Here is a 19535-nt window from a genome sequence, read left to right on the forward strand (position 1 = left end):
CCTCATTGCCCTTTGGGCTTTCTCCCCATCCTATCTGGCTACTCCACTCTTCTCTACCTTTTATAGGCAGGGACCTCCCATCAGGAGCTGTGGTCCTCTTCCTGGCCGGATGCATGTGCTTTCTATTCCGAAAGCAAAGAGAAAGGGAAGGGATGGTGAGCACTGATCACGCAGACAAGGTTGCTCCTCTCTGTGGAGAGGAAGAAAAGGAACCAACCTTTCACACTTCCTCCTCTCTAGTCTGCTAGCTTATGAGCAGTAAGAGGGGCAAACCCAACATCCTCCATTCTGTCCACATACGCCTGGCTGAGTCAGTCACCATCCATAGGGCCTTGGGGTGGGACAGGGGATGGTGATGAGAAGGGCCTGCTGGGTTCCCTAACCTAGCAGGAGAGCTAATTCCCATCTGACTCCTTCTGACTGTTCTCAGTTAAAAACTGTAAGGAAAGGAAGTGGGTACTTAGTCTCACCCAACCTCCAACCGTGTTCAGTGTACATTCTAGGGTATAAACAATTAGTTCTGAACAAAGAGCTCTAAAAAGTCTGTCTGGAAAACACGTCTTTGTCAAGAGGCATATGGATTGAAATCCCAAACTTGCTACAGCTATTGTCCTGAAGGAGGTGAACCCCAGAGAAGCCATGAGGCTTCATGTCCTAGAGGAAGTGAACCCTAGAGGAGACTTCATGTCTAGAGGAAGTGAATCCTAGAGGAGACACATGAGGCTTCATGTCCTAGAGGAACTGAACCTTAGAGGGGACCCACAAGGCTCAATCTACCAAGTAGGTTGACCTGGCCTAGGGGTGAGGGGGTGGTATTTAAATCTTAACTCTTACACCTGAGAGTAGATTAAGATATCCCTTTGAATTAAGTCCATCAAATGGCCTGGAAATCTTCCACAAAGAATTCCACAAAAATTTATGTTATATCTATTTATCATTAGAAGGAATCGGTTACAACAGGGAAAAATTTTATAAGATAACATTAAGTGGAAAAAAATGTGTCTGTCATAGGATTGAAACTATATAAAAATGACAGATATATGGACAGAGATTTAAATGAAACTTGGAAACTGTCCAATTAATTAGGTAGATTGTAGGAAAACTTGATTTTGATTGATGGTTTTCTTGTTTGTAAAAGAAGAACAATTTTATAAAAATGACATTTTAGAAGAGAACTCTGACCCCATCTTGAGAGACATTTCTCTCAAGATGGAAATTATCTCTGTTGCTTGAGCTTCTAGGAAGAGGGCCAAACCCTTGACATGTTGACCTCTGAACCCACTGATGGTAATTCTTTTCTCTGCAACAGGGGTGGGCAAACTATGGTCCATGAGCCAAATCCAGCTCACGAAACAAGAATGGTTTTTACGTGTTTCAATGGTTGGGAAAAGCAAAAAACAGAATATATTTTCTGACATGTGAAAAATTACGTGAAATTCCAATTTTGGTGTCCACAAATAAAGTTTTATTGGAACACAGCCAGGCTCATTCTTCTCCTTTTATCTATGGCTGCCGTCATGCTTCCAACAGCAGAGCTGAGTGGCAACAGAGACCGTCTGGAATGCAAAGCTTAAAATATTTACTGTTTGGCCCTTCACAGAGAAGGTTGCCAACTCCTGCCTCTGACATCAGTTCACTATGGCCTAGAGATAGGAACCTCCCACCTTTATCCTCATTCCTGCTCACTTCCTGGGGTGGAGGGGGTGGGGGCGGGGAGAAGGAGCATCATTGAAGTCATCTGAGTGCCAGTGTCAGATAAAGCTTGAGAAATATGTGCCTTAAAGCTTCTAAAATAGGGGCGCCTGGGTGGCTCAGTCGTTAAGCGTCTGCCTTCGGCTCAGGTCATGATCCCAGGGTCCTGGGATCGAGCCCCGCATCGGGCTCCCTGCTCGGTGGGAAGCTGTTTCTCCCTCTCCCTCTCCCCCTGCTTGTGATCCTGCTCTCACTGTGTCTCTCTCTGTCAAATAAATAAATAAAACCTTTAAAAAAAAAAAAAAAGCTTCTAAAATACCCTCCTTTTTGTTTGTAGAATGAGGATTCGGGTATAATAAACACTTCATGAGGGTTTTAAAGCCGCGTAGTTAATATGTGCTCTCTCTTGGAAATGAAAAGCTCAGTATACTGGGACTGTTGTCCCTGGTGCTGTTATCATGGCGATTATGCCTCTGTCTGGTCAAAGAAGCCTTCACAAGCTGTCACGCTCCTGCTGCTCTTTACAAACGAGACCTTTTTCCAACCGAAATAATAACGCGTGAGTCTAATTAGAATAAAGCTCATTAGAAACAGAGATGGCCATTAATGCCTTGACTGATTTTTCTAATGAAGTAAGTCGGAGGAGGAGACTTGAACAGCGCAGCTAATTATTTTTGCTTTTCTTTGGCATTTCCTCAAAACTGTGGTTAGAAATTGTTGTTGGACTGTTAGTGAAAATGCTGCTGGAGCGCTGACGGAAGACAGCCTGCCACTTCCAGCCCCGAGGAAGGGGTGGAGGGCGCCTGCTTTGGGCCCGCTGCCCCGCAGGCGGAGGATGGGGCGGGGCCTTCATTCCACTTTTCCTCTCTTTTCCTGCCTCCCGCCTCCACATCATGGGTGTTCTGGATTTCAGCTCATCATTCACAGATGCTCAAGCTGTGGCATATAGCTCTCCTGCCCCTGTATTCCTGGTTCAGGGACAGAGCTTTTAAATGTCCAGATTCCCATGGAAATTTGGATCTGAGGTTGCCTCTGGATGGTGATGCCTGGAGGCAAAGGTCGGGGGAATAAGAGGTGTTAGGTGGGCAGAGCAAGGATGTGGCCCCATTAAGTTTCTGCGCCAAGATACAGTCACAGCGGTTGTGTTTCCTTAATCGGGGTGTTCTTGGGCACCCTGAAAGCCACAGTGCAGGATAGCAGTCGATCCAGGAGGCAAAACTATGTCAAGAAACTGAAACTCAGGATGCCTACGATTAGGAAGAGAGAGGAGGAAGATGAATCATACAAAGGAAGCAGACAGGAAGTAGGAGAATCAAAATAATGCACAGGCCAGAAACAAACGGTGGTTCCTGGTGTCATCCAGAGAGGTAAAGGAGAGGAGACTGAATGCTTCCTTTGGTCAGTCAGTCAGTCAGCAAACAAGAGCCTGCTTTATGACAAATGTAGCTCGCAGTTTGAGACAGAAATAAGCCTCATTAAAACAAACTTCCATAATGAGCCTCCGTTACAAAACTTAATGTTTGCTTTCTACGAACATGAGAGTCTTCCCTAAAATATTTAGTTATCTGGCCCCTTTGCAGTACCTGTGAGGTTTTTAATCAGAACTTTGTGACAACAGCCAAGACTGAGTTTAAGACTCCTGGATGAATATTATAAAAAGAGAACCAGACTGGGAATGCAAACTGGTGCAGACATGGTGGAAACAGTATGAAGGTTCCCCAAAAAATTAAAAGTAGAACTACCATATGATCTAGTAATTGCACTACTGGGTATCTACCCAAAGAACACGAAAACACTAATTTGAAAAGCTATATATACCCCTATGTTTACTGTAGCATTATTTACGATAGCCAAGATATGGAAGCAGCCCAAATGTCCATGGACAGATGAGTGGACAAAGAAGATGTGGTGTGTATATATGTGTATATATCCACAATGGAATATGACTCAGCCATAAAAAAGAATGGAATCCCGCCATTTGCAACAACATGGATGGATCTAGAAAGTATAATGCTAAGCGAAATAAGTCAGTCAGAGAAAGACAAATACCATATGACTCCACTCATATGTGGAATTTAGAAACAAAACAAATGAACAAAGAAAAAAAAAAAAGAGACAAACCCAAAAACAGACTGTTAACTATAGAGAACAAACAGATGGTTACCGGGGGGGGGGGGGGTTGGGGGAATGGGTGAAATAGGTGGTGGAGATTAAGAGTACACTTTTCATGATGAGCACTGAGGAATGTATAGAATTCCTGAGTCACTACATTGTATACCTAAAACTAATATAACACTGTATGTTAACTATACTGGAATTAAATTTTTTTTAAAAAGGGACAGCTGGTGTTCCTATTACACTTGCATTAGATTGACACTTATAATTTAGCTGTCCAGATGCACATTTTTTAATCAAAACATAAAATTGCAATTGCCTTTTCCAAAAAAAAAAAGAGAGAGAGAGAACCAGACATGATTCCCTATGTGGTTTACATAAGTATTATTTATATAAATAAGAATGCTAAGTAGTGGACATGAGATTTCTGATACCAGCTTTTGTTCCCCCACCTTGCGTTCCTGCTGCCCTCTGCTAAATTCCAGGCTCTTCTTGGGACCAGGCTGTGCCCCAGTCTCTGCTGATTCTGGTGTTCAAAACTTATTCTTTATCAGCGGTGTTGTTGAAAAGGACTGCTTTTCCTGTGCGATCCACAAAGTGTTGACAACTTGCTTCACTTATTAAAGTCCAAGACACTTCCAGAAAACATCATGTAACAACCTCCATACACACACACACGCACACACGCACGCACGCACGCACGCATGCACAGCAACACCTCCCTCCAAATGCCTGCGTATTCATAACCATTGTGACGTGGGCCACACGAGGATGAATGAGACACATCCTGCTGCCTAGAGTAAGGGAGGCAAACATTTTGGCTAAAATCACTATAAAGCATGGTGGTGGGGTGGAAGGGAAAAGATTCTCCCTGAGCAACTGGGGGAAATGTCACTTGAAGATATGATGTTGGAACCACCACCGTGAAGGCTGAGTGGCCACGGGGAGACAGCTGGGAGGGGGGTCTGCGAGAAGGGAACAATATGTGTGAAAATGCAGTGGTATCCAAGCAGGAGCTGCTGGGACACAGGGGGTGACGAGTCCGCTCATTTTGTTTATGTGTCTTTTTGGTCGCAGAGTGTGCTTGGACCATCCCTTAGTAACCCCTTTTTTTCTTTGGGCTATTCGATCGAGGTTTTTTTCATGCCTAGTAAAAAAGCTGCAATGAAAATATTTGTACATATACTTCTAAGAACTTTACGAAGATAACATTTACATGGCATAAAATTTACTCATTTTATATGTGCAATGCAGTAATTTTTAGTGAATTTACCAAATGATGCAACCATCACCACCTTCCAGTGTTAGAACATTTCCATCACCTCAAGAAGGTCCCTCCTGCCTGCTTACAGTCAATCCCCATGCCCATTTCCAGCCCCAGGGAAACAATGCATATATTTTTTTAAAACATATATTTGGGGGTTTATCTTAGAGACTGATTTCAGTGATTGCTATAATAAAGGGTATGAACATTTTTATGACTCATAGTAGGTATTACCAAGTTAACCTTCAAAGCTGCTATACCATTTGACACAGCTGCCAGCAAGATAGGAGAGTTACATTTCTTCGTGTACTCTCAAGAATTGGGTGTCGCTATTTTTCAATAATATCTAATTATTTGATTTATATTTTCTGATGACTGAAGCAGACCATTTTTCTATCTCTGTGTTCACTGGTCTTACTTCATTCTGAATGAGTTTCTAGTTTATACCCTTCCTTCCCTCTTACTGAGATCCTCTTACTGTCCATTTTTTATAGGTTTGAGCTTCTCCTATAACTTACTGACACATTGTATGCTACAGGTATTTTTCCCATTATGAAATTTGCCTTTTTATTTTATTATTTTTTACCCCGCAAAAGTTCATTTTCACATGATCAAGTGTGTTCCTCTTTGTATCTTTTCTCTTGCGATCTTTTTCTATTCCTTTGTATAAGTTTATTTCCCTCTTTCCCTGAGAGCTATTTCCCTCTCCAGAACCTTGACAGAAGTTCTGTTGTATTATTAAGATTTAGCACATCCATTCTCTTGGAATCTGCCATTCCTGGTGATCCCCTTTGTCAGCTACTGAATCCTTACCTCTCTTATGCTGTGTATCTGGGATATCTTATTCTGCGCAGGTGATGTTTTTGATGGGTCCGTTTTAATAAGATCATGGGGAAAGTGGCACCCTTGTAAGGGAGAGACCTAGATGGAGCCCTGTTATTTGCAGATGAGGGACCAAGGGATGCTGTCGGTCTGGGAAGAATGATCCTTTGGTTCCAAAGGCCTGGATTAAGCCATTCTTTGGGAATTACAAAGAGGCAGTTTGGGTCCAGCTGTTGAACAGTGTCATGGGCAGCATGGAAAACTATCTGACATTTTCCAGCGTAAAAGAGAAGGCTCCCAGTCTGGAATGGGGTAAATGGAGACCCATCCTACATTAGATGCAAGGTCAGAGGGGGAAACCTCTCAGTCCCCTTTCAACTCTGAAACTTCACAACTCTAGATATTTTTCTTTTTTTTTTTTTATAACTCTAGATATTTTTCATCCTTTCACTGATGCAACAAATACTCATTGAGCATCTCACATGTGGCTAACACTAGTCTTGAGTCCTGAAGATGCAGCATTGCATAAAACAGTCCCTGCCTGCCTATTGCTTCTATTCAAGAGAGAAAACAGCCAATAAAAAAAAAGGAATTAATATATTAATGTCAGGAAATGATAAGTAATATAAACAAAAATGAAGCAGAGTAAGGGAAGTGCTATTGTGTATAAGGTGTTCAGGGAACCTGAGGTGGCATTTGAGCAGAGATCCAGAAAATGAGAAGTGATAGATGTGGGGAGGGCTGAAGGCAGGGGGAGCCAGTCAGGACGGAGCAAGAGGGACAAGCACCCAAGTGCCTGACTTGTTTGAGGACCTGAATGTAACTGACTCATTCAGCTGTGGTCCCAATTTCTCACCTAGACAGTTTATTCACTCCTGCATCTGTTGATCTCATTTTTTAATATCATCACTAGAGCCCTAATTTATTAATTACCTCCCTCCCATGTGCCAAGCTTTGCTAAACACCTTACGTGTATTACTTCTAATTCCCTCAGCAGCTGCATTCCTTCCTAACTGCATGTTAGGTCTTACTGTCCCCATTTTACAGATGGAGAAATGGAGACTTGATGCATCCTCTCAGTAACAACCATATGGTTCTGATCTACCCCACTGGAAAAATACTCAGTTCACAGCTGAGTGTTATGTACTTGAGGTGTATGTATTAGGCTGAATGCACACAGGTCTACAGAAATGTACTAGAGACTTACAAGATAAAATCACAGCTGCGACTAGACGGCCAGTCCTTGACTATTTGTCTAGTTAAACTTAAGGAGAAAAGCACTGTAGGTACTTTGGAGGAGCAATTCTCTTGTTCGAAGTCACTCTTTGAGCTGCTCCTTTTTAGCAGGATTTAAAATTAGGATAATGGTCTTTCCTTCCCTCTTCCTTAATATCCCTAATTCTTAGCCTGGACATTTCAACAAACAAAGAATCCTTACCCTAGAACCTTGGAAATGTATGTTCTGAACTGACATAAACTTCTTTAAGTTTCCAAGGAGATAGCACAGACAGCTGACGAGGACATGGAAACTTATACAGAGTAGGGGCGTGGCGGGGAAAATCTCTGCAGACAAGAGCTCTTCGAGATTTTTGAGTCTGCACCAAGATGCCCCTGTGGTTCTTCAAACAGCCCTTCCTTGTCAGCATCACCAGGACTTTCTGGCCTTCCAGCTTGCGGGGGCCTCGTAAAAATCTTGTTCCCTGTAGCTTTCGGTGGGTCCTTTGCACAAGGGTGGAATTGTGTACCCTGGCCCCAATTCTGACTGCGGGAGGCCTCTTTACAGACGTCCCTTTTGTAGCCCCTTTACGGGGTAGGGCTGCCTCAGGAGGATTGCCGTGTTCCTCCCAAACCCAGCTCACTCCCACCTCTGCCTTCTGCCAGCTGAAGGTTTTCATGTTTTCTTTTAGCACAGTTCTTCACAGATTTACATGAATCGTGCAGTCATGTTGTAGAAGGTTGCCCACGTGCAGGTGGGGTGTTCCTGTGACGGTTCTCAGGTTCCCCATCCTTAGAATGGCGCCGGCCCTCTGGGAGCTGTTACTCTCCAAGCCTTTGATTTCCAAGTTTTCCGTCCATGAAATATTTGGTTCTCGGAGCTGCAGGCCCGTGATAATAACAAGCACGGAACTGATTGCAATTTGAATTTAGTTGTCAGCTCACTGCAGTCATAACAAAAAGGGTGAGGATGAACCCTGTGGTCTTGGGCCCCTCTGAGGTTTCCCTCCAGGTGACAGAGCACCACTCCCCCTGACAGGGTCGGCGTCAGCCCTCGAGGAAATAATGTCTGCAAAGCAACTCATGCCATTTTCCTCCTCCTCCTCAGAGTGATTATAATTTCCGAGAAGCAAATGCTCAGGAAATGATCATTGCGGTCTTGGGTTTACACAGACAGTTGATACAGATTTGTCCCTCCAAAGGGGGTGCTCCCTTGTGGTGGCAGTGAACTTGGAGGCTCTGAAAAGCTCTCGCTGCGTTAACACCACATTAGCTGGCTGAGCCTTTGATTTGCGGTCTCATTTAGATAGAAGAAGGAAAGGGACTTAGTGTCAGCCACAGAAGTTTAATCCAAGTACACAGGGTTCTGGCCTGTCTGGGGTACAAGGCTGGGGGGGGCAGGAGGAAGGTCTCCCCGCCATCTATCTGATCACAATTTATGACCACAGTCCTCTCACCGACAGCCACAAGGAAGGAGACCCCAGCCCCCTGCCTGGCCAGACACAGGGTATATAATAACAATGATCACAGTGATAGCAACAGCAGCTGACCTTGACTGACTACCTGCCACACACTGTTTTTCCCATTGAATCCTGATCACAACCCTGAAACAGAGACCACGATTATCTCCAGGAAACCAAAGCCCAGTATTTTGCCTGTTGTCACACAACAGTGTGTCTGTCCATTTATACGCTGGATATGTCCTCTTTCCTTTCCTAATAAAAACTGCACGGCCCTGCTTTTCCCCTCTAGCTAAACACCCGGTGCCCATTTGCAGATTTCCTCTCTGAGCCTCACGAGTTGAGGATCTGTGGGACAGCATCATCCGATCGGTTTCTAGCACTGTGCTGGTGTGTTTGGATGTGTCCTGTTTCTCCCATTGAAGACTTGAACTCCCAACCGTCAGGGTCCACGAGGTTCTCTTCTCCGGCTCTCCAACACGTGGCTCCCCTGAGTGGCCTGGGCCAACGCCAGGGTGGAATCCGCTCAGGCGGCATCACCAGGGAGGCTGTTGATGGGGATGACTACTGGGTGCATGCTTCTCTTCTCGGGGAGATTGCTTACCCAGTTTCTTTGCCCAGGAGATGTTTCACACCACAGGTAAAGTAAGCCTGGAGGTGACATGGGGCTCAGAAACTCTGCAAGTAGCAGGGGTGGGAAACCAAAACACGCTCGTTAGTGAGTCCTGTTCGAAGAGAACAAGCAAGCTGGGGCCATTTAGCATGGGAGCTGGCAACCTCTCGTGCTTCACAGGCCCCAGAGACTTCACCACGTGGCAGCTGGCAGCATTTTTTTTACCAAACACATCTGCATATACACATACAACGTGTACAGAATGCTGTGCCGGGCCCTATCCCATCACCTTACGACTATTGTTTAATCTTCAGCAACCGTGTGAAGTAGGTATTATTGTTTTCTTCACTCTACCGATGGGGAAACTGAGGTACAGAGAGGTAACTTGACGAAGATGCCAGAGTTAGTAAATCACAGAGCCAGGATGACTGCCTGGCCAGATGGTACAGCCCTTCACTATGATGACGCTCAACTATTAGGAGAACGTGAAATATGTTCAGTGTACAGATACTGTGACAAGGAAACCTATAAGACACTTGAGAACTAGTTTCATGCAAAATTGTTACTATCTTTAAGTTTACTTTTAAGAATAAGTTCCAGTTATGTAGAGAATTCTGTTCTTAAAGGAATATCCCGCCCCACCCCCCAAAATTTAAGCATGTGTATACAAAAAGAGACAGGTTGAAAGGTACAAATAGTTTTAATACCTGACCTTTTACAAAGCCCTTATCTCTGACACTGTGATGCGGGCAGGGAGGGTACTTTTGTTCCTGTCCTATCTCGAGGGATTACAGACCAAGAAGCTGAATGCTTTGACCAAGGCAACCCGGCTGGGTCAGATGTGACGCTTAAATCCCAGTCCTAACCATGCCCTCATAGAGTGTATAACCTCCTGGAGAGAGGATGAAAAATGTTCAAAAGTAACGATTGTGTATAGTCCTTAAGCCTTCAAGTGACCTGTTTTGGTAGCGAATGAATCAAAAAAGCATTTTTGCCTTTCTTGTGCATCCTACACGTACCAAGCATAGTACCAGACATAGTCCCAGATTTGTTATACAGATGTCCGTGAATCTTTGGGGTTTTTTTTAACCCCCTGTTAGAGTGGATTCAAACTAAGACATCCCTGGATTATACCCTCCCTTCTGTAAAATTATAAATTCCAGACATGGCGATACAACCGTAGATTATGAGCAGCCCTGACCCCAGCCAAAAGGGACTTGTTCATTGTTTATTTCAGTTTCTCTTGCTCTTGAGAACTTGGTCTCCTGAATGGATCGTCCATTTGGTAATTTCTTGGTGAAAGACTGAGTCTTGTATGTGCCTAATATAAGTTCTTACCAATATAAAGAAAGGGCTTATTTGGGGCTTGGGAACACTTCCGTGCCCTGAGGCATATACTGTTGATAAATCAGCCGACACGAATTTGCGACTTCTCTCCCTTGTGCCCCGTAGTCACTGAAAAAGCCTGAGTTCTCTCCCAAGGATATAGACATTGAGAGAAAATTGCCGGTGATTCACCGTCTCGGGTTCTGCTTTGAATTTCTCACTCACGTGCTGTCCTTCTCTTTTCCCCTCAAGGGTCGAGATTACTGTTCCGAAGAAGAGGATATCACATAGCGCCCATTCTACCACTGAAACCAGGAGCCACTACTGTGTAAATAGGTTACACCCCAGTTGAAATCTTTGCAAAGGTCGGTTCTCTCCAGCGAACAGCACTCTAGCAAAAAGAAGATCGTTCCATATCGTATGCCCCATTAAATTACAGTGTTTCTTAACGAACTTGCAAAGGAATATTGCTAAAAACAAACACACACACAAAAAACTGTTATCGAACTTTCTTTGTTGCTGCTAGTTAAAACTCGTTGCAACTTCTCACTTCTCTTGTGTCCAGGTATGCAGCAAAACTCTGCAATGTCACCTTAAAGACACTGTTGGTTTTACAGATGCTCTCCAAACTATTTTCTATATAAGATGAGGTAGTGGTGAACTCAGATATCAAACTTCTGTTGTAGAACTATTCTGCTTCTAAGACAGGCGTCTCCTTCCCTCTCTCCTCCCTCTCTGTCTCTCCCGAGCTGTCCAGAGCCTTGCTTCTCACTGGCACTGTTGCGCTTTGGAGATGGGATGGTTGCTATGGCAAGCCTTGTTTCTCTGCTGAGAAGAAGTGAAGAAGCCATTATCCATTAAAAGCACGTGGGGACGTGACTCCCAGAGTGACGGAGTGACGTAGGAGTGGGCAGCAGGTGGTTTCGTTGACTAGGTATCTTCATCAAGGATAAGCTTGCAACATTGGCTTTGCTCAGATGCCGATGGAAGTGTGATCACGATCATTCTGAATCCCTCTTCCCCCCCCTTTTTTTTTCTAAGAAAATAAACATTTTACTGTTTTTATGTATCCTTGTCTTCTCCCATTCATCCAGTTCAGTGTCTTACAGTGATCTTGGGTGCGGAAGATGAGCCCTCCTTTGCAGGGACACCGATAATTGAGCTTCCTGGCTCCCTACCCTCCCATCGATCATCCGCCACCATTGGCAGGGCTGCCAGTGGTCAGGGGAGATGAGGGGACATCCCCCTCGACGTTTTAGGAAGGCCCGAAACCACCCTGTGTCCTTTCCTTTTGTTAGCAGATAAGCCATCCTACGTCCTCACTCGCTCCCTTCCGAATGTTCCGTGAGTCTTGCCACTTCTTCTCTCGCTCGTGGCACTGGCCAGGACAGTGCCAAGCGTTCGCCTACTGGAAACCTAGTACATTGACCCTGGTGATGCTATTTGCAGATGCGGAAGCCAAAGCCCTGGGGCAGTGTTGGGGAATGTGAACTGTGGGTTTGGTAGAGTTTATTTTTCCATATTATATGAAGAGAATGATCTCTTCTCAAAGACAGAAGTAATATTTTTAACAAATGTTGTCACAAGTAAATAGCAATCAAAAGGAGAAAATAACTTTTGTATTTTTTTAACACGTTTGGTAGCTTGGACGAGGGTTCTCTTTGTTACTTTCAGGGCAGGGCACCCTGCTAAATGCTATGCCAACAGGCCAGGTGGGGCTTTGGGCCACAGAAACACAGAAGGAGCACTGTAGGTTTCTCTCTCGGGGGGTTTGAATGTGAGGGGCTCGGGATCAGCCACACTGCCACCGTCCAAAGGTGGGGAGTCGTTGTTTGTCCTGGGTAGCCGAGAGATCACCTGCCACAGACCAGAATAAGAAGCTAAGTGTGCTCTTGCTGAGAAGATGAGCCTTGACTTTAAAATCCATCCGTGTAACGGATGGCACCAGGGATGGGCTAATGGGGAGATTCCTCATCTGCGTTAGACCCCAGGGCACAGAAGCGAGGGGCAGGAAACTCAGTCAAGTGCTACAGAAAATGGACTCACATGGTAGCAACAAAAGCCCTTAATTCTTTCAGGCAGCCACAGCTACTCTAGGGAGCAGCTGTGGTTGTTACATAAATAGAGATGCGGCCAAAATTTAAGGCTTTTTATCCTGCTTCAAGCAGAAAAATGCAGAGAGTCAAGTCGCCTAGGGGTTTACGTTCCCTCCCTTTGTATGGTTTTTGGCCAAGTGACTAAAATAGTTCTCCTCAGCTGTAAATGAACTGCTGAGCCGCACCTGAATCTTGTCCACGTGGGACTTTGTTCACTGTTATGTGATTTTCTGATTCCTCTCAAGGAAGAGGATCGCAGGCACTAAGCATCTTCCACGGGGCTGCTCTACCTGGTGTCTCAGAGTGTCTTCCCAGAAAAACCGCCCACCTTCTACCCAAAGATGATCCATGCTCATATCATTTTTTCTAGTCTGTTTAGCATTTTGACATGATACACATGTGCCCAGAACCAAGTGTTTCTTGGGAAGTTGACTTTTGAGTGTTTCATAAAGCTAGAAACTGGTTCCTGTGAACCCAGGGGCTTTTCACCTGGAGTTCTTGTCTGCCAAGTTTAACTCTTTGATGTGCAGACGTGATTTCATCTGCAGACAAATTTCGTATATCTAGAAATAGATCTGAGAAATGGGGTGGTTGAGTGGGTTGGCATGAGATACTTGATTATGTTAGCAACACTCTGTCTGTTTTCTCCATCGTTGGCTTTAATCATAAAATTGTCAAGTGATTTGTGTTTGTACTTTATTTTTTTATGGCTTCTGCAAAAGGTCTAATGCAAAAATATTTTGCCCTTTTTTCTCCCCGTGTATCTGAACATGAAGCAGATTGTCTCAGATACCATGAAAAGAATCATCCAGAAACTAGTGCTTCTGCCTGCTGACGACTCAGGGAGATGGAAGGAGGGAGGGAGGGGAGCGGGGAGTGGCCTGGGGGAAGGAGGTAGAAAAAGGAAGGACGAAAAATGGACGTTGAGACGCCTTCAGCAGAGAGAGTTGATAGCATGGCGGCGGGCTTGGGTGCAGTTCACAGTCCAGCGGCCTGGGGGCCAGCGAGTGGGGCCGACCGTGTAGAAGGTTTCCAGCTGGATAGCACACGCTTTATGTGCTCCGAGTTGTCGAGTTGTCAGAGTTCAGCAGAATATGCGCTGCTTTCTTTTGGTTGGCGGAGATTCAGGATCATGGAGTACTTGCTGTCCATAACCGAGTACGTGTTTGTTACTGCCAGAGAACCTCAGCCATGCCTCCTAGCCCCCAGGCTGGAGCATGGAGGGGTGTTCTGGCCGATTTAGGGACAAAGAACGAATGAAGTCCAGAGACGAGGACACTAGGTCAGCCTGCGGCAGCAGCGGGGGCCCCCCACGGGCCTGGGGGGAGACTGGTCTCTCCCCCTCTGCACGGCCCCTGCTCTGAGACTGGGCTGCTCCGACTCGAGTGAGAGATGGGCTGGCGGAGGAAGGAGTAGCCTCAGGTCCTTTGTGCCAGGCAGGGAAGCCCCTCCGTGTCGGGGGCGCCCCCAGAGTCAGCCCAGGATGACGACCCCCCCCACGCCTGCCACTGGACAGCCCCCCGGTGCAGCCCAGGGATGGTGGCACCCGCGTTTCCATCCCACTGGATGCCATCCTGCTTCGAGTTCTAACTGCCCTCCTCCCAGCCTCATCGAGACTTTTTTTTCTCTAAGGGCCAGACTGTCCCAGAAGCCTGCTAAAAACAGAGATTGTACCTCTCACGAATTTTACCTCAGGAGCCTGTGATGCAGGCCAGCGTATTGGTTACAAATTCTGCTTAGACATTAGGCAAGAATCTGAAAGGAGCGCTCCATCCCTACTGGTCTTAGGAAAGAAACCCTGTTAAATATGTTGGTTTCATAGGAAGAAAAATGATCCATGTCTCAAGCCGGGAAAATACTGACTCTGAATCTTGGACTCGAGGACTCTGATACGTTCTTTGTGAAAAGCAAAACGATTTGGTGTCTAAGGCAGCCTCCCTCCTCCCAGCTCCCAAATTAAAAAAAAAAAAAAGAAAGAAGTATTAGATCGTACCGGATCGTTTGACAGAAAATCTGCCTTCTGTGCTTTTGCCCCTGGGAGGCATTTTCAGAGCTTTATCTCTTGGTACCTCTCAGAAAGTAAGCTTTGTGTGAAGTGGCGCAAAACCCCAGTAGATAAAGAAGACCTGGTCGGGGAGAGGGAATGGGTATTTGGGGGCATGGTGAAAAGGTGGCTGGAGGCAGGGACGTGGGCTTCTGGGTGTCTCATGCGGACCCCCGGGCCCCCATGCACCTGCGTGCACCTGGGTGAGGCAGTCGGCTTTCCCAATGCAAATGCCCTTGCAATAAACCTTTGGAATTTTGTGAATGACTTCTATGAATTGCCTTTTGCCAGTGAATGGACATGTTTTTCCAAGGGGGAAAAATGTCCTTCAGTCACCTTTTCGCGTGTCTCCGGAAAAGGGTCAAAAACTACAGCAGAAACCGAGGATGCTGGGTGAATGTATTTACTTATGGGACCAACCTTAAGACTCACTAGCTCTCCCACGTCTTTCAGGAAGACTCTTGTACCTTATCTGGGATCTAACCTAATCCTGGGGAAAGAGGAAACGGAACTGATATTTATTATTTATACTCACTCTGTGCCAGATCCTGTGCTAGGCATTTTGTAATTGTCTTGTGTCATCCTCCCAGTAATCCCGTGAAGTGAATTTGTGACCCTCATGTTCCAAGTAGTGTATCCTAAGTACAGAATGCGTCTGACCCCTATCAGTGCCCATGGGGAAAGGAGGAAAGATGTCATTCAAGTATTTTCTGAATTTTGTTATTCTTTCTATACCCTTTGCAACACTGTGAAAAGAACCCTTTGGGGGCTTCTCTCTTCCAGAATCACTCTTTGGCTCATCACCAGCTGGGTTTGCCATGGGGAATGTTTTCCTTGGCCTTCCCGAATCTGGCGAGCTACACACATACCGCGAGAGGCCGCTGGCTAACAGAAATTTAGTGCCCAGAAGGAAAAGGCTTTGGGTATTTAGGCACATGTCTCGCTTCCTGGAACCCTTTCGGCATCTGGAAAAGGAACCTGTTACTTGTACGGTGAAATTCCAGAGGCAGCCAGAACAGGCCTTTGAATGCTGTGATTCTTTCTGGGCTCCCAAGGCTTATTTCATCCCAGGCTGCATCGTTTTAGGGTGAAAAGCCTTAGCCTTGCAGAGAAGGGTGGGAGAACCCGATCGTCCAAGGTAGACACAAGGCCTGGACCATTGACTTGAAATCCTTTCTTGTGGGCCACGGCTGGATGTCTCTTTTTGACGTTTGAACCGGGTCTGTATTTTCCAGGCCAGTTGAAGCACTGCAACTAAATGTGAATCTCTTTCGAGACCTTAAATGTTTTGGAGAGTCATGTCGTGACTTGGACAGTCATTTAAATAACGTGTCCAAGGTCAGAAGGGCCCAAGAACTTCCCAGAGTTCCTTGCCTTGCTTTTCAAGGCACGTCCTCTAAAACAGATGACTCACGTCTCCATGGCAACTCTTAAAGGTGCTGCCTAGAGGGGGCCCACCCCTGCCCTCACTGGGCTTGAAAGAATCAAAAACATTTCCTTGTGTAGAGGGGGTGCTAGTATGTTCAGTTTTCTATGAAAACTATCCCCAAGACCTTGCCTCTTTCAAACCTGGCAATTGTCAGATTCCCTCAAGATGATGTGGGAAATGGCTCTTGTCTCTTGTGAGCCAGAGAAGTGGCTTTAATTCAGCAAGATTCGTTCCTAAACCAAAGTCCTCATTCCAATACCGTCTTCCCCCTCTACCCAGAATTCTCCCTTTTTCCCTTTCCGAGAGTTATTTTTAGCCCAGGGCTTTGAACACAATTGAGTAAGACTTAAAAGCAGTAAAAAGAACATCGTAAACTCAGCCAGAACTGCCGTAGGGTCTCCAGGGTGGCAAATAGTTCTAGAACCTTAGGGGCCATTTGGCCTAGACCCAGAGGGGCTCAAACAGCCCCTGTTCCTTTGGCATTTCAGTCCAGACCTTCAGGGACTGTTCTTTCTTGACCGTCAAGTGAGCGAGGGAAGGGAGGCTTCGCAATAGATTTCAAGCCAGCTTTTCCATTCAAAACAAGATGCAAATTTATTTTTTAAAAAGGCATATCTATTTTCCTGGAACAGAACCAGGCAGCTGCCTTATTAGGACTCTAAATTTGGATCTCTTTTCTTAACACACACACACACACACACACACACACAGGTACTTAGAGAAAGAAAATATATAACTACTTTATCATTGAAATACTCCAAGGGAGAACTGTACTTTGCTTTTTTTAATCTCTAAGATAACATCTAGGAAAATATTAGCATAACTCTAATAATGACAGAACAGGAAAAGCTAGTGATCCCTCTTGCAAAACTTTGAGTTAGACTCAGTGAGGAGGACGGAGGTCTGTTGGCCAACCTGGCCTTGTGCCCCCTCTGGACCAGGATGCTCTGCCACTGGCTCGTTGGCCTCAGCTGGGCCTCTAGCCTGGATACTGGGGCCGGCCTCCTGTCCCAAGCCCTGGTGCATAAAGGACGCATCCCCGAGGATACGGGCCAGGCGCAGCCACATTCAGCCACGGTGTTTCTCACGCCCTCGCCGGCTCATCCAGCGTGGCCCTGACTGGCAACCCAGCCGTTGCGCTGCGACGTTCCGACACCAGTGTGTGCATTTGGGGCCCCTGCATCTAGGTTGTCCCAGATGGAGCATCTTTAGCATTGCCTTCTCTAGGGTTGCGGACTCATTCATCCAGCAGACTACGTACAGAGCACCTGGTATAATCGCCCGTAACAGCCGGTTATAAGCCGAACACAGCTCCTGCCCTCGAGGAGCCTACCATCAGTCAGGGAGACAGTGTGGACACCATAAGCATCAGTCCCGGGTGCTGTGGGAGCTTCTCAAAGTGGCAGCTGCCCAGCTTGGAGAATCCGGGGGCTTCCAGAAAGAGGTGACATCCAAGCTCAAGTGTGTCAGAGGACGGAGGGAGGGCGTTACAAAGGGCCCAGCATGGGACTCAGCCCACAGAAGGGACAGTGTACGCTCTCGGGCTGGTGTGCAGCAAAGCAGCTGAAGCTGGGAATTGAGGAGAGGAGAAGAGAGGGGGTGAGGGCAGGCAGTCAGCTGGCTGGTCCCAGAGGGCCGCATGTGGACGGGGGAGGGGAGGGATAGGGGAGAGCTGTAGACCACGCTCTGCCCTCCGAAGCCGAGGTCACTGCCGAGGTCAGCCAGAGAGGTACGTGTGGTCAGCCTCAGGGCCCGGGGTTGCCCTCTTGCTGTGGGAGCGCACACTTGCTTGCTGAGGTGATTTGTCCCCATGTGTCCTCTGCCCCCCACCCCAGCACCTTACCTCCCTCCAAACGCTGTTTGAATTCAGGGGCTTTAACCTGGGCTAGCTCTGGCTTAGAGACATGCAGGGGACAGCGCCTGGTCATCCTGACCTGTCTGTAGAGCCACCGAGGCTAAAATACCTCTTGGTACGAGGCTGGCCTAGACCCCGCGATGAGGGGGGTGCCCTAAGATGAATTCCCGGGAAACAGCCGAGGGCTCGTGGGCTTAGTGTGACGCCTTCCTTCATCCTACCCAGAGGCAGCCGCCCTGGGACAGCCCTTCCCCAGGTTCAGTCATGCCCTGCGGCCCAGCCTCCGCTAGGTCTGGAGTGCACACCTGAATCCTGCCAAAGAAAGGGGATAGTAAAAAATAAAAACAAAACAAAAAAAGCACAAGTGGATTGTATGCACACGGCAAATACCTGCCAACCTAGACAGCCGCCTTGGACCTCGTGGGGACAAGGAGGCCACCGAGCTCAGCCCTGTGCCCTCCAGTCGTGAAGCAGGGAGGCTTGGGGAGAAGCAGGCTCTCTGTGGAGACACCTCACAGTGCCTTTTAGGTTTTCCAGAGAACCTATTCAGAGTTCAGAGCAATGGGTTCTTCCCTCCCCTCACCCCACAAATAATTAGAAATTTTATAAAGAGAAGGAAAAGAATTCGATGAATGAAAATACTAGCTGTGAGGCAGCGTGGTTTCTAGAAACTTAAGTAAAGGCTCAAACAAGTGACATGGTTTCCCTGAGAGGTTGGAGGAATTGGGTGCTGAAGGCACTTTTCTTAGCCAAGTAGTTCGGTCTCCAGGGATCCCCAAGGGCCCTGAATATTCCTTGGGGCTGACCTCTTTTGCAAGACCCCCAACACCCGCCCTTCTGGGTGCAGGTTGGCATATTCAAAAGCAACACCAGCCTTCTGAACCCTTGGAAAGAATTTAGCTCACACACACCCTTTTCCCAGATATTCCTCCGCCTCCTTGGTGAGGAATTTCTAATTCTGTGTCTTGCGGTTCCCACTTGAGTATCCCACAGTCTTAGTCCTTTCGATTAGAATTTGGCCTGTGGCAGTCGTGATGCTGGAAATTGACAAGAGCATTTGGCCTCACACACACGTACCTTAAAATTAAGGTCCTGCGGGGTCCCCTTGGTGGTGGCAGGGGGATGGTCATGGAATACGGCCAGGTTTGCCTTAGGGCACCCTCTCCCCATTGTCTGCTCCGGTCTGGTTCCCTCACTGTCACCAGGAAAGAATCAAAATGCCCCCTTGCCAGTTGTCCGTGGCTGTGTATTTGCTCTGTGTGTTGTGTTTTACTTATGAATAAGGCCTTACATTCAAGTGAAATACTGTGGCAGGCTTAGGAAGCATCCGCTCTCAGTTGGGTCTGAGGGGTATCTTGGGGCAATGATCTTCTGAGCACCTGCAAAGCTTCCTTGTGGTGGGCATGGGAGCCCAGCAGGGCAGCCTCCCCAGCGCTCTGCATGCACGTGAGTTCTATAAAGCAGTGGGGACCCGTTTATTTCTACTGTACACGCCTCTCGGTGAAAACTCTGTGAGATGCACCCCCTCTGGATGTTTATTAATCTTTTGAAAGCCTATATTCACATACTCCTGGACTACTATATTAGACACATTATAAAAAGTA

The 19535-nt window shown here is 46.6% G+C and overlaps 1 protein-coding gene across 3 annotated transcripts in view; it reads left to right on the top strand.

The window, feature by feature from the left end:
* Nucleotides 1-12193, top strand: part of C6H1orf21 (chromosome 6 C1orf21 homolog) — a 218319-nt gene extending 206126 nt beyond the window's left edge. For all 3 annotated transcript variants that reach the window (XM_021682784.2, XM_021682785.1, XM_021682786.1), the window contains exon 6: nt 10760-12193. In XM_021682784.2, coding sequence (XP_021538459.1) covers nt 10760-10798 — 39 coding nt within the window. In that variant the 3' untranslated portion in view covers nt 10799-12193. The remainder of the gene's footprint in view (nt 1-10759) is intronic.
* Nucleotides 12194-19535: the final 7342 nt, after the last annotated feature.

This window comes from Neomonachus schauinslandi, chromosome 6 (genome assembly GCF_002201575.2).
Source record: "Neomonachus schauinslandi chromosome 6, ASM220157v2, whole genome shotgun sequence".
Taxonomy (NCBI): domain Eukaryota; kingdom Metazoa; phylum Chordata; class Mammalia; order Carnivora; family Phocidae; genus Neomonachus; species Neomonachus schauinslandi.